This window comes from Amphiura filiformis, chromosome 6 (genome assembly GCF_039555335.1).
Source record: "Amphiura filiformis chromosome 6, Afil_fr2py, whole genome shotgun sequence".
Classification (NCBI taxonomy): Eukaryota; Metazoa; Echinodermata; class Ophiuroidea; order Amphilepidida; family Amphiuridae; genus Amphiura; species Amphiura filiformis.
Window position 1 is genome coordinate 40737628 of NC_092633.1, and position 20969 is coordinate 40758596.

Consider the following 20969-nt stretch of genomic DNA (forward strand, 5'->3'; position numbering starts at 1 on the left):
ATCATCATATGGAATTAAGGATTTGTGGCCTAATCCCATTCTCTCTTTGGCGGTAGTTTTAAATATAGTTAATGTGGTGTGAGGTCCATGTCATTTGAAATGCTTGCAGAGATCAAACTGGTTGTGGTACAGAAAAGACGGCTCCTCAATTTACTGTACAGTAGCGTGGATTTCTTTCAAAAACTTACTGGCAAACCGGCAGCTATGTTGAGACGCAAAGAAGATTCATTAGTGTATAACGTAAAGAAGTTTGTCGAGCACGGAATTGTCAGGAATCGGCAGAGTGAAGCTTCAGGTGCTCGTAAGACTGTAAGAACTAGAGCGAACATTGCAGCTGTCCGGCAAGCTTTAAGGCGTGGCCCCAACAGTAGTTGTCGTCGAAATGCTGTGCCAAACATCCCACGTTCTTCATTTAATCGTATCATGCCATTTTTCAAAGGTATGCGAGTCGTTTTTCATCGATTTTACATTATTGCATGGCACGCCAAAACAAATAAAGGTAGCGTGCTGAAATTAACAGAATAAGTAGGAGACATGTCCAACATTATAATGCTGGTATCAAAAATAGATACACTGCCCGTCTTCTATTTTTAGTTATTTTTGCAAACACGGTACAAATCATTCTGGGACACCCTGTATAATAAGAATTTGGGTGATATGTTTCCTTGTTGCAAGGCATAAAATACTGGAAGATAACATCGGGCGACCTGCCTTGAAGTAGTATATCACATGTATTTTATTATTCCATAAGTTAGTCCTTGCTGCTCCTTGTATTCCGACGTTAATAGCTAAATCCCTACGGCAGAATGCTCTGATCATAACATGCGGTACACCTCTCATGTAGATTGATGTCTTAAAAATTACCATGTCTACAAACCTTCTTTTATATTTGTAAATAATGTCAACTGCTTTTTTTTCAGAAATGTATGGTTTTGAAGAAAAATATAAACCAAACACGATTTATTTCAAAATACTAAAAGCATTGTTTATAATATTAAGTAAAACGAAGACTTTCTGGAAAATATTGTTTTCATTTTTGTTGAAAGAAATATAGTCGAAAAGTGCAAAACAGTTTCACACCTCTACTTATGTTCTTTTAGAATTATATTGAAATTTATAATTAGAATACTTACATGGATGCTTTCTCAACCTTTTTATGATCTAATTACTGCCAAAATCATGGCATAAATTATTGACAAAAGCTTCATTAAAATTCAGATGTAACAACACTTCCGAGGTAACTACAGTACTGAGCGCACACTACAGGTGATATTATATCTCTCGAGAAATATGAAGCTGTGTTAACACATACGAGCATAAGTCATGTGGAAAACTACCCATAAAGCTTAAGATAAAACCAAGGAGGCAATTATCTGCTGCACTTATAATTTTGAAATAATTAGAGCAGGGTAACAGTGGTTGAGAGTAACATCTTAAGGTTGGTCTGACCCCTCAAAAAAATCATTAAAAAGCCCGATTTTGGCCCAAATTTCAAAGATTTTTGGTGAAATTGGTCAAAATTTAAAAAAAATGAAAAAACGGGTCCTAGATATTTTGATCTAGTTTTTAAAAATTAATAAAAAAAACACAATTTTGGCCCAATAATTTTTTTTGTTAGAAGTTTTGGGCCAAAAATGGCATTTTGGCCCACATTTGACCTCACAGATGAACTTATCAAGTCTTTGCCATTCTAATACTTTTATATACTTTAGACCAACAATTTAGAAGTTATGAGGCCCGAAAGTTTCCATAATTCCAGGGTTCCGACCAACCTTAATTAAACCATAAGCTTCTGAACTGCATTCAGATAGAACAAAAGTCACTCCAGGGATGTCATATTATAACTATCATTTAGGTTTTGATTCAGTTGTATAATTATGCGTGTCACCATCCGTCTGATATTACTTATTTAAAATTAACTTTACCATAATGGTTAAAACCGGATCAGTATGGAATAAAATCAGGTCAAATATACGAGCTTGTTTTCCACACTTGGTCTTAAGTCTTTAAATATTTCAAACATATTTAAATTAGATTTTCTCGCGCTTAGATTAAAGAAAAAGCGCAGTGATTTATAATGCACTACACACAGTCACATAACCCTTAGCACACTTAACAGGTTGTCGCTGACCACTATGGCCCTATAACATTTCATAAACCATTAAACAAGAACACAGGGACTTGCAGCTACGAAGCTCACACCATAGACATTCCTCAATTAACCTTCGCAGTCAGGAGCAGCTCTTGAGTTTCGTACGTGTTACAACGTGACAATTAGCAGTAAGTTCCATGTCCAGGGGAATTTCAAACTCATTTTTTTACACGAGAGCGCGCTAAACACCGTCAGGGTTCGAACCCGCAACATCTCGCACCATAGTCGAATATTCAATTAAGCTAACTTATTTTTTTTTAATTTATTCTGTACTCATCAGACTATGCATACTAAATAGATAGCTGCATCTTAAAACTGTCAACTTATGACAACCTATTAATTTGAATGAATACCCTTCACTTTTAAGCAATTTATACACAATTTTAGTTTTGTTTACACTGGGGACGTTGGGGTCACTGAATGGGCGTTTAAGTAGTTAATGTAAAAAAAGAACAACTTGGATTTTTACAAGATTATATGCACCGTATGTACGTTTCTATTTTTACTTATTTAATTTGCGTTAACCTATTAATTTGAATAACTTACCCCTCACTTTTAAGCAAAATATACACACATTTTTTTGTTTACACTGGGGACGTTGGGGTCACCGAATGGGTGTTTAAGTAGTTAATGTGAAAAAGAGCAACTTGGATTTTTACAAGAGTATATGCACCGTATGCACGTTTCTATTTTTAGGTCGCTTTATATTTAGTAATAACTTATAAGATTGACATAATTGACAAGCGCACCTCTTCAATATCAGTATGGAAACAGAATCTGTCATTCAAATCGTAATTATGACATAGTAAGGCCTACAAATAAATATTGTGTGTACGCATATGGCAATGGAAGCCCTTATATCAAGCCTTGGGATCTCCTTTATAGAAACCATACCATTCCTCTTGTATTTTAGCTTTATTTGTCTCAATATTTAAATGCAAACACTCCAACCCACCTTAAGGGACCGTTCACAAACACTTGTTAAGGGGGCTGATGCAAAAATATTGCATCGCGAAAAATTTTCAGTCCCCCTTTTCAGAAATTTTGACTCAACTTTTAAGGGCACCCTTTTTGCATCAGGCCCTCTAACAAGTGTTTGTGAACGGTCCCTAAGTGCTGACAAATTCCTAAAAATTATCACTTCTTTCAGATTAAGTATTTTCACGGTTGTTTGAATGTGATCATTTATTAATGTTTCTATCAAATCATCACATACTTTTCCATTCTAGACCTTTACAATACTAACAGCTATATTTTTAGATATTTTAACTTAGATTTCATTTTTTTATGTGGTAATATTTATTTATAATAGGTATATTTGTGTGCAAATTTAGGGCGCTATTTACATATATTTTAAATTTATTTTATCCCAATAACATGAGTTTCAAGATAAAGAGTAGTTTTATGATGTTCTATGTCATTATACAAGTGTCTACCCTTGTAAATATGCAAACAAGATTTAAGATAAATAGCGCCATCAGTGTTCAATTTTAAGTGACAATGGACCGGTTCAAAAGTTTGTTACTCAGCTTATTATGCCACAAAGCATTTCTTGATTAATTTATTCTCTGTTCCATAGTAATATGTCATGGGGTACTTACTGAACGAACACCCTTTAACAATATGGCTGTCAAACAGATTCGGAGATCTCAAAAGTTTCAATATGGTTTATAACTTCGAATCCTTCGAATCCTAAGCACTACATCAATAATACACTTTCGAATTTTGAATATTGTTTGTGTTCCTGCTCAAGCCAGGCTAAAAATAGACTAATTCCAATCAGCCGTCTACACTTCGCATGTACTGTGTATGCTTCGTAGTGACGACTGATTATCTTACAGCCAATATCATGACGGACTTCTGAAAACTATTCAATGCGACTTTGGTTGTGCGCCGTAGCGCGACTGACTAGCGGCGCCCGTGTACCGCGTCGCTGTACCGCGCCGCTGTGACAAGATCGCGCTCTGAACAACAAACAACAAACTCGGTCAAAAGGTCAATTTGGACACAACTGCGCATGCTCTATGCCACAGGAATCCTGTTGCAAAATCCGTCACTTTTTTTCCACGTAGTTTTCTCAGTCGTCAATCCAGACGATTGACGACTGAGGGCAGCAGTCTAGGCTAAAAAGCCCATATTTCATTAGTCTTTGTAAACATGGTTAATGGTGTATCTAAAAGTTTTACCTTGTTTAGAAATACTACCAAAAAAAAAACAAGGCGCTGGGAGAAGGAACGGCAAACTCATCTCAAATTACCATTATTTGATTAAAACGATGCCGCTTTTAATATTGCAATACACGAAATGGATGGCACGATCATTCAAAGTATACAAAGTATAGTACCCTGCTTATTACAGTACCTTATTATTGTTCACCAAATAAGGTTAAAGTGCATTGGCCTGATAGGTAATTACAAAATTGCTGCTGTCCAACTTTAAGGGGGTACTACACACCTGTGGTAAATTTGACACTATTTTTGCATTTTTCTCAACAAATAATAACACACTGGTAACAAAAGTTATGTATATTATTGGGGCAAGGAATCCAATTACTACACTGAAATTTCAGTGACTCAAGGCAAGCGGTTCAGTATATATGATAGAAAACGAAGTACATCCTAGTGGTACCTTATTTCTTATTATTAATAACAAACCGCTTGTCTTGGGTCACTGAAATTCGTCTTTTGTTACCACTGTTTTATTAGTTTTTGAGAAAAATGCAAAAATATACACAAATTTATCGAGGGGTGTAGTACCCCCTTAATGTATTCAGTGTCAATTTAATAATGTTAACTCGCTATATAAACGTTGCAATGGATGTTTATTAGTACAGTCTAATGTTAAATATATCGGATTTCTCCCTCACAGTCGTATCTATAAAGATCATTATATGATCAGTTTGGCGTTACCAATCGCATTTAATGCAGTTTACTCTGTTGTATTATTCAGTCACTGAGGTTGACTGATGTCAGTATCTGGACCTTCTTGTGCACTTTTTTGGAGCAATTTTTAATTCATAAGACTGTTAAATTTCAAAAATATCAATTTTTAATCATTTGCCATAAAATTTGTATTATATTGCGAATTTTAAAAAAATGATATCAGGAGGACATTACTCGTATTCAAAAAGCAATTCGACAGGGCTGATATGCTCGCAGGTCCCACAACAAATTCGTAAAAACGTCGCTATTCGAGCCCTTAAGCTTGCTAAATTTGCTAAAATATCTTATAAATAAGCTTGACACCGTGTGACTATGGATTTGTCATGTCTGTCTTATCTAGTTACTATCAAAATGGCACAGAATAGACAGCGTGACTGACACAGACAGTTCCCCACAGACAAAACATGCACACTGAAATATGCTTAAAGCCTAACTCTTATATAATCTATTACAGCTTGGCCCTCAAACTAACCTAGAAAAATGATGAAAGATAATAGTGTCAGGCAAGGTGTCTCGCAGATGTATTTTTGATATGATATCAGGATCGAGCATTAGTTTTTGGTTTACGGCATCCTCTCCTTATATTGGCAAACAGACCCTGTCATCGAAAGGCCGATTGGCATGTGTTGACATTTCACATGATGATTATATCAATGCATTACCATCAAATGTTAGTTTAGAGTGTCTTCCCAAGAGCATAAGAATTTTGAGTTAAATATTATACAATATATCACTGTCATAGTATAATGATGATTGGTAATACTGTATATTGATATGCAATTTTCTGTCTGTCTGGTTGCCATCGGATGTCTATAGCAACAGGTTGTTGTTTACGCTGTCCCCAGAAGTGACGGGTTGTACGCCCCTCAACACGGAATGGTGTCTTAACATGCTACACTGTTTCTTCATATTTAATGAGAGATGTCTTACCATCTGGCACTATCTGAGCCCTCTTCTTACCACGTCTTGTTCGCATCGTCGTTTATTAAGGGGTGGTGCGGGAGTTGTTGGTTTTAAAATCTCCTCTGATTTGTTAATAAATCGCTGAAAAATTGAATTCTAAACATCCGATTTTCATCGTCTTTTATTACAATAGAAGAACATGGCCGCTCTTACATATACAGAGAGTTTCAAGGCCATGCTATACTTTTAGGTTTTTACTTGTTGCAGTATCCAGAGGAATACAACCGCGCAGGTACTTCATTGGTACTTTAAAGTACTTGTGTGGGTACACTAGAGTACACACATCGAAATCTAGAAGTGTATAAATATACTTATCAATAGAACACTTAAATCATCTGCGTAGCACCCACCCCATTACCCTTCATCTCTGACAGCACACACTACTCGGGTTAAGATAGGAAGTGCAGTCCTGTATTGGTAAGACGAGCAGAAATAATAGTCCAACAATTACACAGAAGTGGACTGTAAATTATATCTTTCAACTTATATTAAAAGCGTTATAGTGAAAATTAACGATATCGACCATCATTAGTTGCATCTAAAATGAATGTCATTTCAAGGCCATCCGTTCATCTCATGTCATGTGGGATGATATTGACACTTGAGTTAGCCTCCTTAATTTAATAATTAGAATATAAGTAAGTGAATGCATGTGTCAAATATCAACGCAATAAGACATTGCGTTACCGAAAAAGTTTAGAAAGACCGAATATTCAAATTAGTTTTTAGACATGCAAAATAATCGCAAATAATGCCTTGGCTATATACAATAATAATAGAAAAATAAAATAAATGAAAACACAATTAAAAAAGGGTATACTTGCCCATAAGAAAATATGGGAAATATTACTAGTGGTTTCAATTGTGCGTTTTCTTGCCCACGTCTATGAATCATAAAATGAGAATGTCCAATTTCTTTGAAATATAAAGCAAATTGAAGCTGAAATTTCAAAAAATTAAATATGAGAAAATCCTAAATACACGATTGCACTGTTTTACAATTTCTAATGGGTGACAATTCAAAAGTTTACATCAAGAACTTAATTTGCAATGTATTTGTTTCTCAAAAAGTGACAAACTAGCTCTACACTTCTATTTATCCTCTTCTATAACGATATTGATACTTATACTTAATTGTTTTCTCTACTCTTTCGTGATAAAATTAATGGAAAAATTATGCCATAACGTATTGACAAACGAGCCTTGTACCTGAAGAAAAATATAGACCTTTGTTAAACAAGTATAGGTCATGTGGAAAATTACCCAGAAAGCTTAGGATGTAACCAAGAAGGCAATTATCTGCAGCATTAATTTTGCAATACCAGAGTAGGGTAACAGTAGCTGATAGAAGCATCTTAATTAAACCATAAGCTTCTGAACTACATACATATAGAAAATAAATCACTTCAAGGATGTCATATGAGGGTCATTCAAAAAGTTCAACCTCCACCATCATATCTCAGTTTCTGCAAGTAGCAACCCATTCATATTTTTCATGATGATAACCTATAATACAGCTGATGAGAAAATGTTGTTTTCATAGCTTTTCCCGTTTGTTTCAAGCGAACTAAATATTAAACCAGAATTCCGGACCGCTGAAACAGAGAAAATCTATACGTATCCACAAAAAACTCGTATTGCAAACCAAAGTTACCATAAAATACGATTTAGTCCCTTCAGATGGCTTAATGAAGATGACATAAGGGACAATATAGAAAATGACAACAACAAAAAATCTTCACCATTTCTAACAAAAACCGTTACTTTTCAGCAACGAAAAGATAAGAGCAGATACGAACTGTAGTCAGATTTAACGTTCTTCTTAAAAATGCCCAGAAGACATTGATGCAAAAGTTGTTTGTATTGGGAAGAATGCCTAATTGGAAGCATATTAAACGGCTATGGAAATGACACCTTGGTAATTAAAACACTAAGGAAACTAATTTCAAAAGGAAGTGACAATCAGTAGTTGGATGTCTTTATATATAGTTAACCTTCGGCTCCCAGAAGAAACATTTCATACAGATGGTCCTCAAGCAGATTCTCATGCTCTGAACGACCCTTACATATAACAGTATATCTTGGATGATGAGATAAGTTTTTAAAGATTAAATTACATTTTATACCTTGTTGTCTTAGTGTTTGGTTACACACTTTTGATATCGTTTCAGTTATAATCCGCTAGCATAATCATAACACTTGTATATCGAGCTAATCTCGTATTGAGTGATACACATATATCTTCTTCTTTTACGACTTTTTACCGTTTCCAGTCAGTATATTAAATCTTATTTTGGTTCTGAGGTCACCTACAAAAATCTGGAAAAGGTATCAAATACATTTAAAACCAAATTTAGATGACATTATAATTATGTGAAGTTTGAAGAAGCCATCCTTCGCAGAACTAAAGTTACAAGAGTTGAGGTAGGACGTTTTAAATGACCCTCGTATTATAACTATCATTTAGGTTTTGATTCAGTTGTTTAATAATGAAATAGAGTATGCATGTCACCACCCTTCTGATATTACTACTTCGAATTCATTTTTACCACACAGTTTAAAACAGGATCAATATGACGAAAAAGCAGGTCAAATATACCAGCTTCTTTTCCACACTTGGTCTTTAAGCCTGTACATATTTCAAACATATTTAAGTCAAATGCTATAAACAGTTTTAAGTGTATTTGGTTGAAAAAAAATAATATAGTTTATTATTCATGAATTGCCACATGATATCAACCCAATCCCCACTAACAGCGTGTACAATTTAGATGTTTTAATTGTAAATACGAATTCCACTCTAGTAGATAAGTTCTAAGTAAACAGGATAACTTGGATTTTTACAATGAGTAAATTTACCGTCGGTACTTTTCTATTTTTATTTACTTTAATTTGGGTGGATATTAATTAGGGGTTCATTCATAGGATTGAGGGCATGATCGCTGTTTATGCCCGAGGCTAAAGCCGAGGGCATAAACAGCGATCATGCCCGAAATCCTATGAATGAACCCCGTTCATACATACCCAACATTCTTAGCAAGGCAATACAGATGAAAATAATAAGGGTTTACAAGTTTAAATAACATTTCCATACCGTTTTCCTTCATAAATTGGAAGAAAATGAGTAGGCCTACTTGCAGGAAGCAGCTCGGCTCATGAGGTCAATGGCCGGGAGTCAACGCGTGATACGCGTCATCTTTTGCGCCCCGCGTGAGATGGGCGCGGTGACATGCGCGTGTACGCAACACTAGCAAATCGTGGATCGTGTTAAGGGGGCGCAACACTAAATCACTACGCATTTTATGTAAGAACGAAATTCGGCTAATATAGTCCATAGTGAGTATGAGATTGTAGCGACCATATCTACCGACATGTTCACTTTAAATCACTCAATATCAGCTCATATGAATTCGACAAGTGTCTTCAATGATAACATGCAGAAAAAACCGGACATTTTATCTCAAAAGCGATTCTCTGTGGCGGATGAAGACAACTTCCGATTTTGAAATGTGAGTGGTGAATTTCGTATATTTTAAGGCCATATTTTTTGCACCGCGAAATAGCGAAAAAGTCAACGGTCATCGATATATGCCGACAAATGTTTTGGAATCTACAGAAACAGAGCTTTAATTTGATACCAAATTTATTTTTCCAAGTATTGCAAGGACCCCAGGAATGGCGCTCGAAGTAGGCCAAAATCACACGTTATCCTATGGGACGCTTATTTAGTGTTGCGCCCCTTGTAACGGCCGTCGAATATGAACGCGTTCTTTTTACATTCTTCGCGTAAAATAAGAAATGCGCGTCATGAAATGTGTTCTATTTCAATCATGATGATAAACAAGGATTACGAAAAGTCACCCTGATGAATTATTATTGGGAAAAATGCTTTATTGGCCGAGCAGGCGCCTGCAAAGTCTAGAAATTGTATCCAAAAATCTTCAAAAAGGCTCAAAAATGGGTTTTAAAGTTAATAGGCATTGTTAATCTGCATGAAGCCGTTTTGCTGCATATTCAGTAGGCCTATACAAAAAGACCATAATTGTTACTGCTGAAACAGGGGGGGAGGGTATTTATACTTGACACTCATTAACAAGTGCTTTCCAAAACAAAATGGCAAGACAGATAATCTATAAATGAAATTAAACTTGGTTCAAAGACGTGCTTAAATTGTTGTCTGTCACTAGTTTAGTGAGTTTTGTGCAATCTCTCGCATATTGGAGGAAAAGTCGAAATATGCGATTTTCCGTATTTCGGCACTGATCTTTAAAACAACATTTCTCTTGAACGAAATGTCGCAGAGACATGAAATTTTCGGTGTTGAGCTACAAATGTCCTCTAATTTAATTAATAAGTGACAAATGTGGATTTTGAAAACTTTTAAATCCTTATAAGGGGCGCAACACTAAATCACTACGCATTTTATGTAAGAACGAAATTCGGCTAATATAGTCCATAGTGAGTATGAGATTGTAGCGACCATATCTACCGACATGTTCACTTTAAATCACTCAATATCAGCTCATATGAATTCGACAAGTGTCTTCAATGATAACATGCAGAAAAAACCGGACATTTTATCTCAAAAGCGATTCTCTGTGGCGGATGAAGACAACTTCCGATTTTGAAATGTGAGTGGTGAATTTCGTATATTTTTAGGCCATATTTTTTGCACCGCGAAATAGCGAAAAAAGTCAACGGTCATCGATATATGCCGACAAATGTTTTGGAATCTACAGAAACAGAGCTTTAATTTGATACCAAATTTATTTTTCCAAGTATTGCAGGGACCCCAGGAATGGCGCTCGAAGTAGGCCAAAATCACACGTTATCCTATGGGACGCTTATTTAGTGTTGCGCCCCCTTAATTGGGTTCCAACGCTGCGTGACGCAGCTTGTTTATGCCCTGCGTACTGGTCATAAACGGTATTTATGACCAGCAAAAGAGAGCGAAAATCCAATCAGAAACGTCGTTATATCGTGAGTATGTATGAACGGATATTAATATCCACCCAAATTAAAGTAAATAAAAATAGAAAAGTACCGACGGTAAATTTGGACTCATTGTAAAAATCCATTCATACATACTCACGATATAACGACGTTTCTGATTGGATTTGGGCCCTTTCTTGCTGGTCATAAATTCCGTTTATGACCAGTACGCAGGGCATAAACAAGCTGCGTCACGCAGCTTTGGAACCCAATTAACACGATCTACGATTTGCTAGTGTTGCGTACACGCGCATGTCACCGCGCCCATCTCACGCGGAGCACAAAAGATGACGCGTAAAACGCGTTGGCCGTTGACCTCATGAGCAGAGCTGCTTCCAGCAAGTAGGCCTACTCATTTTCTTACAATTTATGAAGGAAAACGGTATGGAAATGTTATTTAAACCCTTATTATTTTCAAGAATGTTGGGTATGTATGAACGGGTATGAACGGGTATGTATGCCCTCGGCTCACGCCTCGGGCATAAACAGCGATCATGCCCTCAATCATATGAATGAACCCCTAATTTACACATTGCTATTTGGTTGCTTGATATTTAGAAATTAATAGATTGACACAATTGACAAACGCGCCACTTCAATATCAGTATGTATATAGAATCTGCCAATCAAATCATTATTATAGGGCGTACATATATAATACAACTCCGTCCGCTGTGTACGTATAGCAATAGAACCATTTATATTCCCTTTGGATCATTTGTTTCAGCTTTATTTAAGTGGAAATTGGGATGGAAGGACTTTTCCCACATGTGCTCTAATTTCCAGAAGGCTGTCCAAGCAAGAGCTTTCCGTCTCTTCAGATCACTAGCACTGGACCCCATCATGGAGCCTAAGTATCTGAAGACGGTCACATGGTTAATTTTCGTACACTGAGGGAGGAGGCTAGGGATGACAGTTGATGGTCAATATACTCTGTTTTTGATGCGCTGATAATACGTCCAGGGTCTGCTGCGGCATTAGCGGTCATGGAGAGCTGAGACTGGGCCCGTGGGGTGAAAGACTCAAGGAGAGTGATATCGAGTCCAGATCATTTAGCAATTTGGTCGCATACCTTCTTGATTGACGAGGACAGGTCACAACTCCAAAGTTTGGTCCAAACTCCTTTCCCAAGAGGTAGACAACAAGGATGATAAAGACGATGGGAGCCAATATATTACCTTGCAGGACTCCTGTTGTTACATCGAATGATTCAGAGATGTTTCCATCAACCATAACTGCACTGCTGGAATTACTTTAAAGTACCTTTATACCTTTATGGCACTGACCAAAGTCCTTGGAATGCCGTAATGATGTAATATTGAGAATATTACTGTTCTGTTGATGGAATCGAAGGGTTCTTGAAGTCAACGAAAGTATAAACTGTCAAGGGGAGCTGGTATTCCTAAAGCCTTTCATATTTCTGCTCAGTATATGGATCTTGTTGTAGACTTTAGCAGCTATGGACATGAGTGATATGCCTGTATAGTTGGTCATCAAAGAAAGGTGAAATTTCTTTGGCACTGGGATAATAACATTGGTGATCCATTGGCGTGGTGGGGATTCTGAACAGAAAGCATGAATGACATAGTAGAGTAGAAGGTCAGCACAGATGGGGAGATCTTCTTCCACTGGTAGAAAGGAGTACATAGTTATGACAGACCTAAAAACACTGCCATTGTTGACCCAGCAAACACAAAACGTTTTCGACATAATTCGCAAAAGGTTATAAAAGGTTGTCAAAACACGTTTAAATGTCGCGTTATATAAAGGGTATATTAATGGTATAAAACGTTTTCATAACATTAAATAACATTTGTTGGTAATTTACAGCACAGCAAACACAAATGTTTTACATAGAATATTTAAATGTCGGGTTATATAAAGGGTATAAAACGTTTTAACAACATTCCAAAAACATTTTTGAATACTTGGTACAAATCATTCTAAACAGAATGTTATTTTGGGGTTGAAAAATATTTTGCAAAAAATGTTTGCCTGAAATATTTACAATAACGTTTTTAAAAATGTTTTCACGACCTTTATATAACCCGACATTTAAATGTTATTAAAACGTTTTGTAAAAAACATTTTAAGAACATTTCTGTGTTTGCTGGGTGCAAATATTTTAACATAATGTTATTTAAGTGTTGACAAAATATTTGGCCAAAAATGTTTGCATAAATAGTTTACAATGACATTTCGAAAACATTTTAAAAATATTGTTGTAGTGTGTTTTCATACAAAACGTTTTAAAACGATTTCATGACCTTTATATAACCCGACATTTTAATGTTATTAAAACGTTTTTACCTAAACCAAAACCCAAAATATAACTTATTTAAAACGTTTTAAAAACATTTTTGGATTTGCTGGGGAGTTATGAACTAAACAAACTTTTCCACTCCTCGAAAAGTTCTTTATCACTTGAAGGAGCTGTGCAAACACCACAATAAAGTGCTCCCTCCGACACACTTTAAGCTTGTTGGTTTTGTTTGTCTGTTTCCATACGCCAATTCCTCTCGGGCAAATTTACAAGCTAAAATTATGAATCCTTTCAAATAAAGGACAGGTTCAAAAGCTTGCTCATTAGGCTACAAAGCCTAATTAATTTATACTGTGTTTCATTGTAAGGTTGTCAATTAAATTCTTCCGTAGTAGGGCTGTCAAGAAGGGAGTTCCAATATGGTTTCCGTGTTCGAATCCTAAATGATACATGAATAGCACTTAAGGAATTCGAATTATGTCAATACTTCTTTCAGTCTTTCTCGTACTAAAGGTTTTTCATTGCTTGGAAAATTTGATGTTGGCTCGGGAAGAATGAACCGCAAACTCATATCATATTACCATTATTTGATGAAATTGATGCTGCCTTATTGGAGGATTGATTGGCATAATCATTCAAAGTATACAAAGTATAAGTTACCCTGCTCATTCAGGTACCTATAATGAAAGGCAGAGATAAAAAGAATTTATCGCGTCTGACGTCATCTGTCAATCGAACTCGAGCACGGTTTGTTTACAAGTGTCATGATGATGACTTGCTGAACGCGGCGGTATAACCGGGCGCCTTATTGTTAATTTTGCACCTTCAAACATACAAACCATCTCAAAAGTTAGATCTTTATATAGGAAACTTTCTTTCGCGAAAGCACCATGTCAACAATGACTTAAAAGTACGTAATTTTTCGCCATTTTATGCTATTCCTTTTCGCCGATCGGCACCATATAAATCGGCCTTCCTTTTACGCGCGGGTTTACGCGCTATTGACCTGTGTAAACCAATCAAGGATCGTAATTGACAGTGACATCAGACGCGATAAATTCTTTTTATTTCTGTCTTTCATTATAATTACTGTTCGTCAAATAAGTCTAAAGAATACATTGCCCTGATAGGTCATTGAACATTTTGCTGCTGTCCATTTTTAATGTATTCAGTGTCAAGTTAATAATGTTAACTTACTATATAAACGTTGCAATGGATGTTTGTTAGTATAGTATAATGTTAAGTGTATCGGATTTTCCATTCACAGTCGCTTTCTATAAAGATCATATATGATCAGTCTAGAGTCTTGAACATCAGTAACCTATTGAATGTAATGCAATTAACTCTAGTTTATTTTACCCTTGAGTTAAAGTTAACTGATGTTAATACTTTGACGTGCTAGTGCAGTTTTGGGAGCAATTTCTATTTTATTGTGAAATCTAAAAGTAAAGAATAAAAACCCTTAAAATCAATAACAATGTCCCGAAATATTTTCCCTAAATATTCTCATCGGGCATTAAACACCACCAAACCAAAGACTTACACGTCAAGTGCGAGACCGGAATGAAATGGTCTTAACCCAATGTTTTTTTGGCCCATTTTTTTTTTTATTTCGGAAAACACTTTAACTTAGAAAGACGGGTGATTTCTTACCAGCATTTTTGATACCCCATTCGTCCAATTTCGTTCAATATTAACAACTCAGCAGTGTTTTAAAGAAAAATACCCGGTATTGATTTTAAGTCAACGCGAAGATAATGGCGAGTTTTAGGTGTCGCGATGCTGGTGTAATAATCATTGATCGATGTAAACTGCAACTTTTAAATTCGGGTATTTTTCTGTAAAAGTACTACTGTGTTGTTAATATTGAACGATACTGGAGAAATGGGGTATCAAAATACGCGTAAATAAATAATCATTCTTTCTATTTTGAAATATTGTGAAAACGGTTATTAGTTCTGAGGGTGAAAGCTATAGCTATATTTATAACAGCTGCGTTACCTTTTGTGCAGTCGTTACATGAGTTGTGTTACGTGAACGGAAGAATTTTCCAGACAATTATTTGCATTAACGGGACAACTTGCTCACAGCACAACCTCCAGAGAGGAACTTTGCTCCAAGACGGTAATTCAACAGTTTAGAGGCATGGAACCATGGCGGATAGTTATTTCCAATGTGAACATCATCTCTTTATATAGAAAGATTTAACTCTTGATCACAATACAAAATATTTACCTCCGAAATTTTCAGCTGTTGATACTACAGCTTTCTTCAGCGGACTGACCCGATCGAGCACACTTGAAGTGTGACGTAATGATCGGGTCATAGACCTTGGCAGCTTGTAGCGCCCTCCGTCCTTGTTCAGAGATGGTTGGTTGGCCCTGATGTGTATGGCTTCCTTAACTCCCCTCTCGAACCAGCGGGGCTCCCTATCCAAAATTTGGACTTTGTCCAAGTCAACGTGGTGGCCCGGTGACTCAATATGGATGTGGTTGGAAACCTCGGACGAAGTGGTGCTTGGACGTCTGTGTTCTAAAAATCTGGTTTTAAGAGAACGTTCCGTCTCACCGATGTATGATTCTTGGCAGGTTCCTCTTGTGGTCTGCCCCTGGCATGGAATCATATACACCGGACCAGTGACGTCCTTTTTTTCGGTTTTGTCCTTTGGCGCCACTAAAAATTGGCGCAATGTTCTTGTAGGTTTAAATGTCACTCTTATACCAACTTTCTGGAAGTTTCTGCGAAGTGCTTCCGAAATTCCTTTGATGTAAGGTAACACCACCTGTCCTTTAGATGTAACAGTACTGTCCCTGTTGTGGTTGGATTTCGCGCTCTTGGGTTTGTTGATTTTGTTGAACGCCCATTCGGGGTAGCCGCACTTAGTGAGAGCTTGCGTTATGTGCTGTTTTTCTTCTACCACAGCTTGGGGTTTAGTGATCACAGACTCCGCACGGTGAAACAAGGTCTGGATTACCCCAAATTTATGTTCTAAAGGGTGGTTAGAGGAGAAATGCAGATATTGATCTGTGTGGGTTGGCTTGCGGTAGATTTTTATTTCTAAGCTGCCGTCAGCTTGGATCACAGTGGAAGTGTCCAGGAACGCTAATGATCTATCCTCCTCTCCTTCAGTTGTGAATTTGATGTCTGGGTCTAATGAGTTAAGATGGTCTGTAAATTCCTCCGCGTACTCCTTCTTGAGTTTCGTGTGCGTGTCGTCGACGTAGCGATACCACCACACCGGGGGGTGGGGTGCTGTTCTAATGGCTATTTGCTCTAAATGTTCCATGTATAAGTTACACACAATTGGTGAAACCGGCGAGCCCATAGCTGCCCCATGAATTTGCTGGTAATATGTGCCATTATAAACAAAATACGTGCAGCGAAGGCACACTTCAAGAAGCTTGACCACATGGGCCGCAGACAACTGAGTTCTTTCTTTCAAAGTCTGATCGTTTTCAAGTCTGGACTGTATAATTGGAAGTGCTTTTTCCACAGGCACAGATGTAAATAATGCGGTTACGTCGTATGACCGAAGTTCTTCATCATCGTCAACGCGTTCACTTTTTATACAGTCCGCGAAATGTTGGGAATTGGTGACATGGTGTTTAGTCTTACCAACCAAAGGCGTTAAAATTTCAGCCAAGTGCTTAGCACAGTTATAAGTTATGGTGCCTACACTGCTAACAATCGGTCTAAGTGGAATGTCCGGCTTGTGAACCTTTGGTAGCCCATAAAACTTTGGTGGCGACTCAGTGGTGGGATAAAGCTTGCGATATTCTACCCTATTAATCCCTTTCTCATTCTCCAACTCTTGCAACACTGCCACTAGTTCTTTCTTATACTTAGGCGTGGGGTCTTTTTGCCTAATTTCTTATAGGTTGCTGTGTCACTAAGAAGATTTTCACATTTTGTTGATAATCTGAAGTATCCAAAACAACAACAATTCTGCCTTTATCGGCAGGCAGAATCCGAATGTCCTGATCTTTCTTTAACTGATTAAGAGCTTTATGCTCATCTGCATTCAAGTTGGATTCAAGTTTCTTTGGCCGACTCAACAAACCAACTACTTTTGATCTAAGTTCACTAGCATCCCGTTCGGGTAACTTACGGCACGCCGATTCAGTGCTGGTAATGATGTCAACAACGGGAACCTCTGTTGGTGCAACTGAGTAATTCAAACCTTTAACCAACACCGATAGCTCAGAATCGTTCAGGAGCCGTTCAGAACAGTTTTTCACCCATTTACTGATGCAATCGGACGCTAGAGTGTTGTTAGTTTTGCGAGATTCAAGCTCCTTTTTCTTTTCCAACAATCGCGAAAATTTGTTTTTCTGCCGTGTTTTGGACAGCTCGTGTTCCTTGACCTGTGACCTTTCCGTACGTGTTTTTATTTCAGCTGTGACGTTGCTTGGTAACTCACTGGCGCTATAAATAACCGATTCAAGACGATCTTTTTCTTGGTTTAAATTGTTGATTTTGTTAACAATTTGGCCTACACGCACATTAAGTAATGCTCTCTCAGCTCTCCGAAGAATATTATCGGCTTTTCTCCCCTTGACAGTACTTGACAGGCGTAAACTTACTGGTGTTATATTTTGATGTTTGCAATGAAGACTGAACCGAAGATGGTTGCGATATCGGGCGATCTTTTGGCCCGTTTTTTCCAAATGTCTGATGTTATCAAGGCAATCCTTGCCGTAATCAGTTCTGATATTAGCATGAAAGTTCATCTGTATTGGTAATCCATATATAGAAAGATTTAACTCTTGATCACAATACAAAATATTTACCTCCGAAATTTTCAGCTGTTGATACTACAGCTTTCTTCAGCGGACTGACCCGATCGAGCACACTTGAAGGAGTTAAGGAAGCCATACACATCAGGGCCAACCAACCATCTCTGAACAAGGACGGAGGGCGCTACAAGCTGCCAAAGGTCTATGACCCGATCATTACGTCACACTTCAAGTGTGCTCGATCGGGTCAGTCCGCTGAAGAAAGCTGTAGTATCAACAGCTGAAAATTTCGGAGGTAAATATTTTGTATTGTGATCAAGAGTTAAATCTTTCTATATATGGATTACCAATACAGATGAACTTTCATGCTAATATCATCTCTTTAGTAACGTTAATTTTGCTTTGGAACATTTCAAGGATTTTTTTGTTAAGCTTGTTAAATTTGTTAAACCTTATCAATAAGCTTGACATGTGACTATGAATTTGGTATGTCTGTTTTATCTTGCAAAATGGCACAGAATAGACAGTGTACACAGATCTAACACAGACAGAACTACCCCACAGACAAAACATGCACACTGAAATATGCTTAAAGATTCTATTACTGCTTGGCCCTTAAACTAACCTACACAAATGATGAAAGATAATAGTGCCAGGCAAGGTGTCTCGCAGATATATTTTTTGATATGATAAAAGATCTCCATGGATATCAGGATCGAGCGTTAGTTTTTGGTTTACGGCATCCTTTCCTTATATTGGCAAACAGACCCTGTCATCGAAAGGCCGATTAGCATGTGTTGACATTTCACATGATAATTGTATCAATGCGTTATCATCAAATGTTACTTTAGAGTTTCTTCCCAAGAGCATATAAGAATTATGAGTTTAATATTATATAATATATCACTGTCATAGTATAATGTCAGAAGATGATGATTGGTAGGACTATATTGAAATGCAAATACGCCCCTCAACACGGAAGGGTGTCTTAACATGCTACACTGTTTCTTATTTAATGAGTGATGTCTTACCAACTGGCTCTACAGTGTGGTCCAAAAACAATTTTACCCTATTTTCCCGGGCCTATTTTAGAGGGAGGTTGCTCGAATTGTGGAAGAGCTATTCATGATGTTGTTACATATTCTAAATGTATATCTTTCTAAAAGTATGTGATGGAGAAATAAAAGCAAAAGGTGCCAAATTAAGAAAATGGTGCTAGTTTTACGTCCGAGGGTCAAAAATCATTTTGTCCACAAAACATTCAATGGGATTGCTAATAGTAAGGCATACATATGCGTTAGGCATACATGTAATTGGTAAACACGTTTGGCTCGTCTTTGAACAGTAATAATTGTTTAACATGCATGAACGAAATACAATCGATTTTAATCCCCATTTACTTGTCATGTACTCGAACTTCACTCCTGTCATCCCAGCCATCTTCTTACCACGTCTTGTTCCCAGGTCTTGTTGGCATCATCGTTTGTCAAGAGGTGGAGGTTAAAACCCCCTTTGATTTAAAAAAAAAAAGTATGCTGGATAGTTCCGCAAAATGTGACAGGGGTTAGATAATAAATAAAATTTAATTATAAAATTCTAAACATCCGATTTTCATCGTCCTTTATTAGAATAGAAGCACAATACCGCTCTTATACCGAGAGTGTCAAGCCCACACTATACAACTAGGTTTTTATTGTTGCCGTCTCCAAAAGAACACAGCCGCGCAGGTACTTCATTGGTACTTTAAAGTACCTGTGTGGGTACACTAGAGTACACACATCGAGATATAGAAGGGTACTAATTTCATTATCATTAGCACCCTTAGCCTTCACCTCTGATAGCACACCCTACCGGGTTAAGATAGGAAGTGAAGTTCTATATTGGTAAGACGAGCAGAAAGAATAGTCCCACAATTACACAGAAGAGGTTGGAGTTGTTTGCGTTTTATTGCAACAGGAGGCGAATCAATAGGAGGGTGGGTGATAACCATCCCATTGGTAAGATGAGGGTAAATTATATCTTTCAACTTAAAATAAAAGGGGTGTAACTATCCCAGTAAAATGAACGATATCGACCATCATTAGTTGCATCCAAAATGAATGACATAGCCTCCGCATGAAATGTATTTAATTATCTTTGTCATCACTCAAAAAGCATTTTGTGTGAATTTTACATCCAAACTATTTGCTATTAAATTTTTATGAGCCTTTTTATTTTAAATGTAAAGTCTATGGGGTGACGATTAGATATGGACGGCAATATTGAAAAACTCTCATTTTGGGCCATTTTAAAAGAATAGCACTTAGTTCGGATGTAAAATTCACACACAATGCTACCTGAGTGAGTACAAACATAATTAAATACATTTCATTCGGGGGCTATATCAAAAATAAAAAAATGTCCTATACCTTAATGGTTATGGAACAAAGGTGCTGATGTCATTGGGATGATATTGACATTTAAATTAGCCTTCGTAAGTAAATAATTAAAATATAAATAAGCCAATATTCCAAGATATTATGGAAAGCGCCCAAAACTCTCAAACTATTCACTTGTTGCGGACCTATGCTAAATCCTAACCGCAAAGGATTCAAATGATTACGTAGCCGCCACTTTCTGTATTGACAATTTCCACAATATTAGCATTTGCAGGGACAAAGTCTGCTTTCTACGTGCAAGTCGACCTCAAAACCCTATTAAGGATCTACACTTAAGTTTGGAAACCTCCTAAAATTAAAATCTAGCTGTGGGCCATTTAGTACCATAAGTAAGAGATAAAGGGAAACCTCTTATTGGTATTATTTGATTTATGAAACTAATCGTTAACTCTTGTCCGGCGTGATGTCCGGAGGCTTTGTACAATTTTACACAGATATGTACGTGCCGAATTATTTGTAACTGCCATTTGCTATGTCTACATA

The 20969-nt window shown here is 36.9% G+C and overlaps 2 protein-coding genes across 2 annotated transcripts in view; one reads left to right on the forward strand and one right to left on the reverse strand.

Moving 5' to 3' along the window:
- Nucleotides 1–11943, forward strand: part of LOC140154524 (uncharacterized) — a 76322-nt gene extending 64379 nt beyond the window's left edge. Inside the window, exon 3 of the mRNA XM_072177094.1 lies at nucleotides 11777–11943. Within this exon, the coding sequence (XP_072033195.1) occupies nucleotides 11777–11943 (167 nt within the window). The remainder of the gene's footprint in view (nucleotides 1–11776) is intronic.
- Nucleotides 11944–17175: 5232 nt separating this feature from the next.
- Nucleotides 17176–18042, reverse strand: LOC140154525 (uncharacterized). The gene has a single exon (XM_072177095.1). The coding sequence runs from the start codon at nucleotides 18040–18042 to the stop codon at nucleotides 17176–17178; it is 867 nt and encodes a 288-aa protein (XP_072033196.1).
- Between the last annotated feature and the right edge of the window lie 2927 nt (nucleotides 18043–20969).

Excerpts from the sequence above, each read along its gene's own strand:
- LOC140154525 (XM_072177095.1), bottom strand. The coding sequence starts at position 18,042 with ATGAACTTTCATGCTAATATCAGAACTGATTACGGCAAGGATTGCCTT.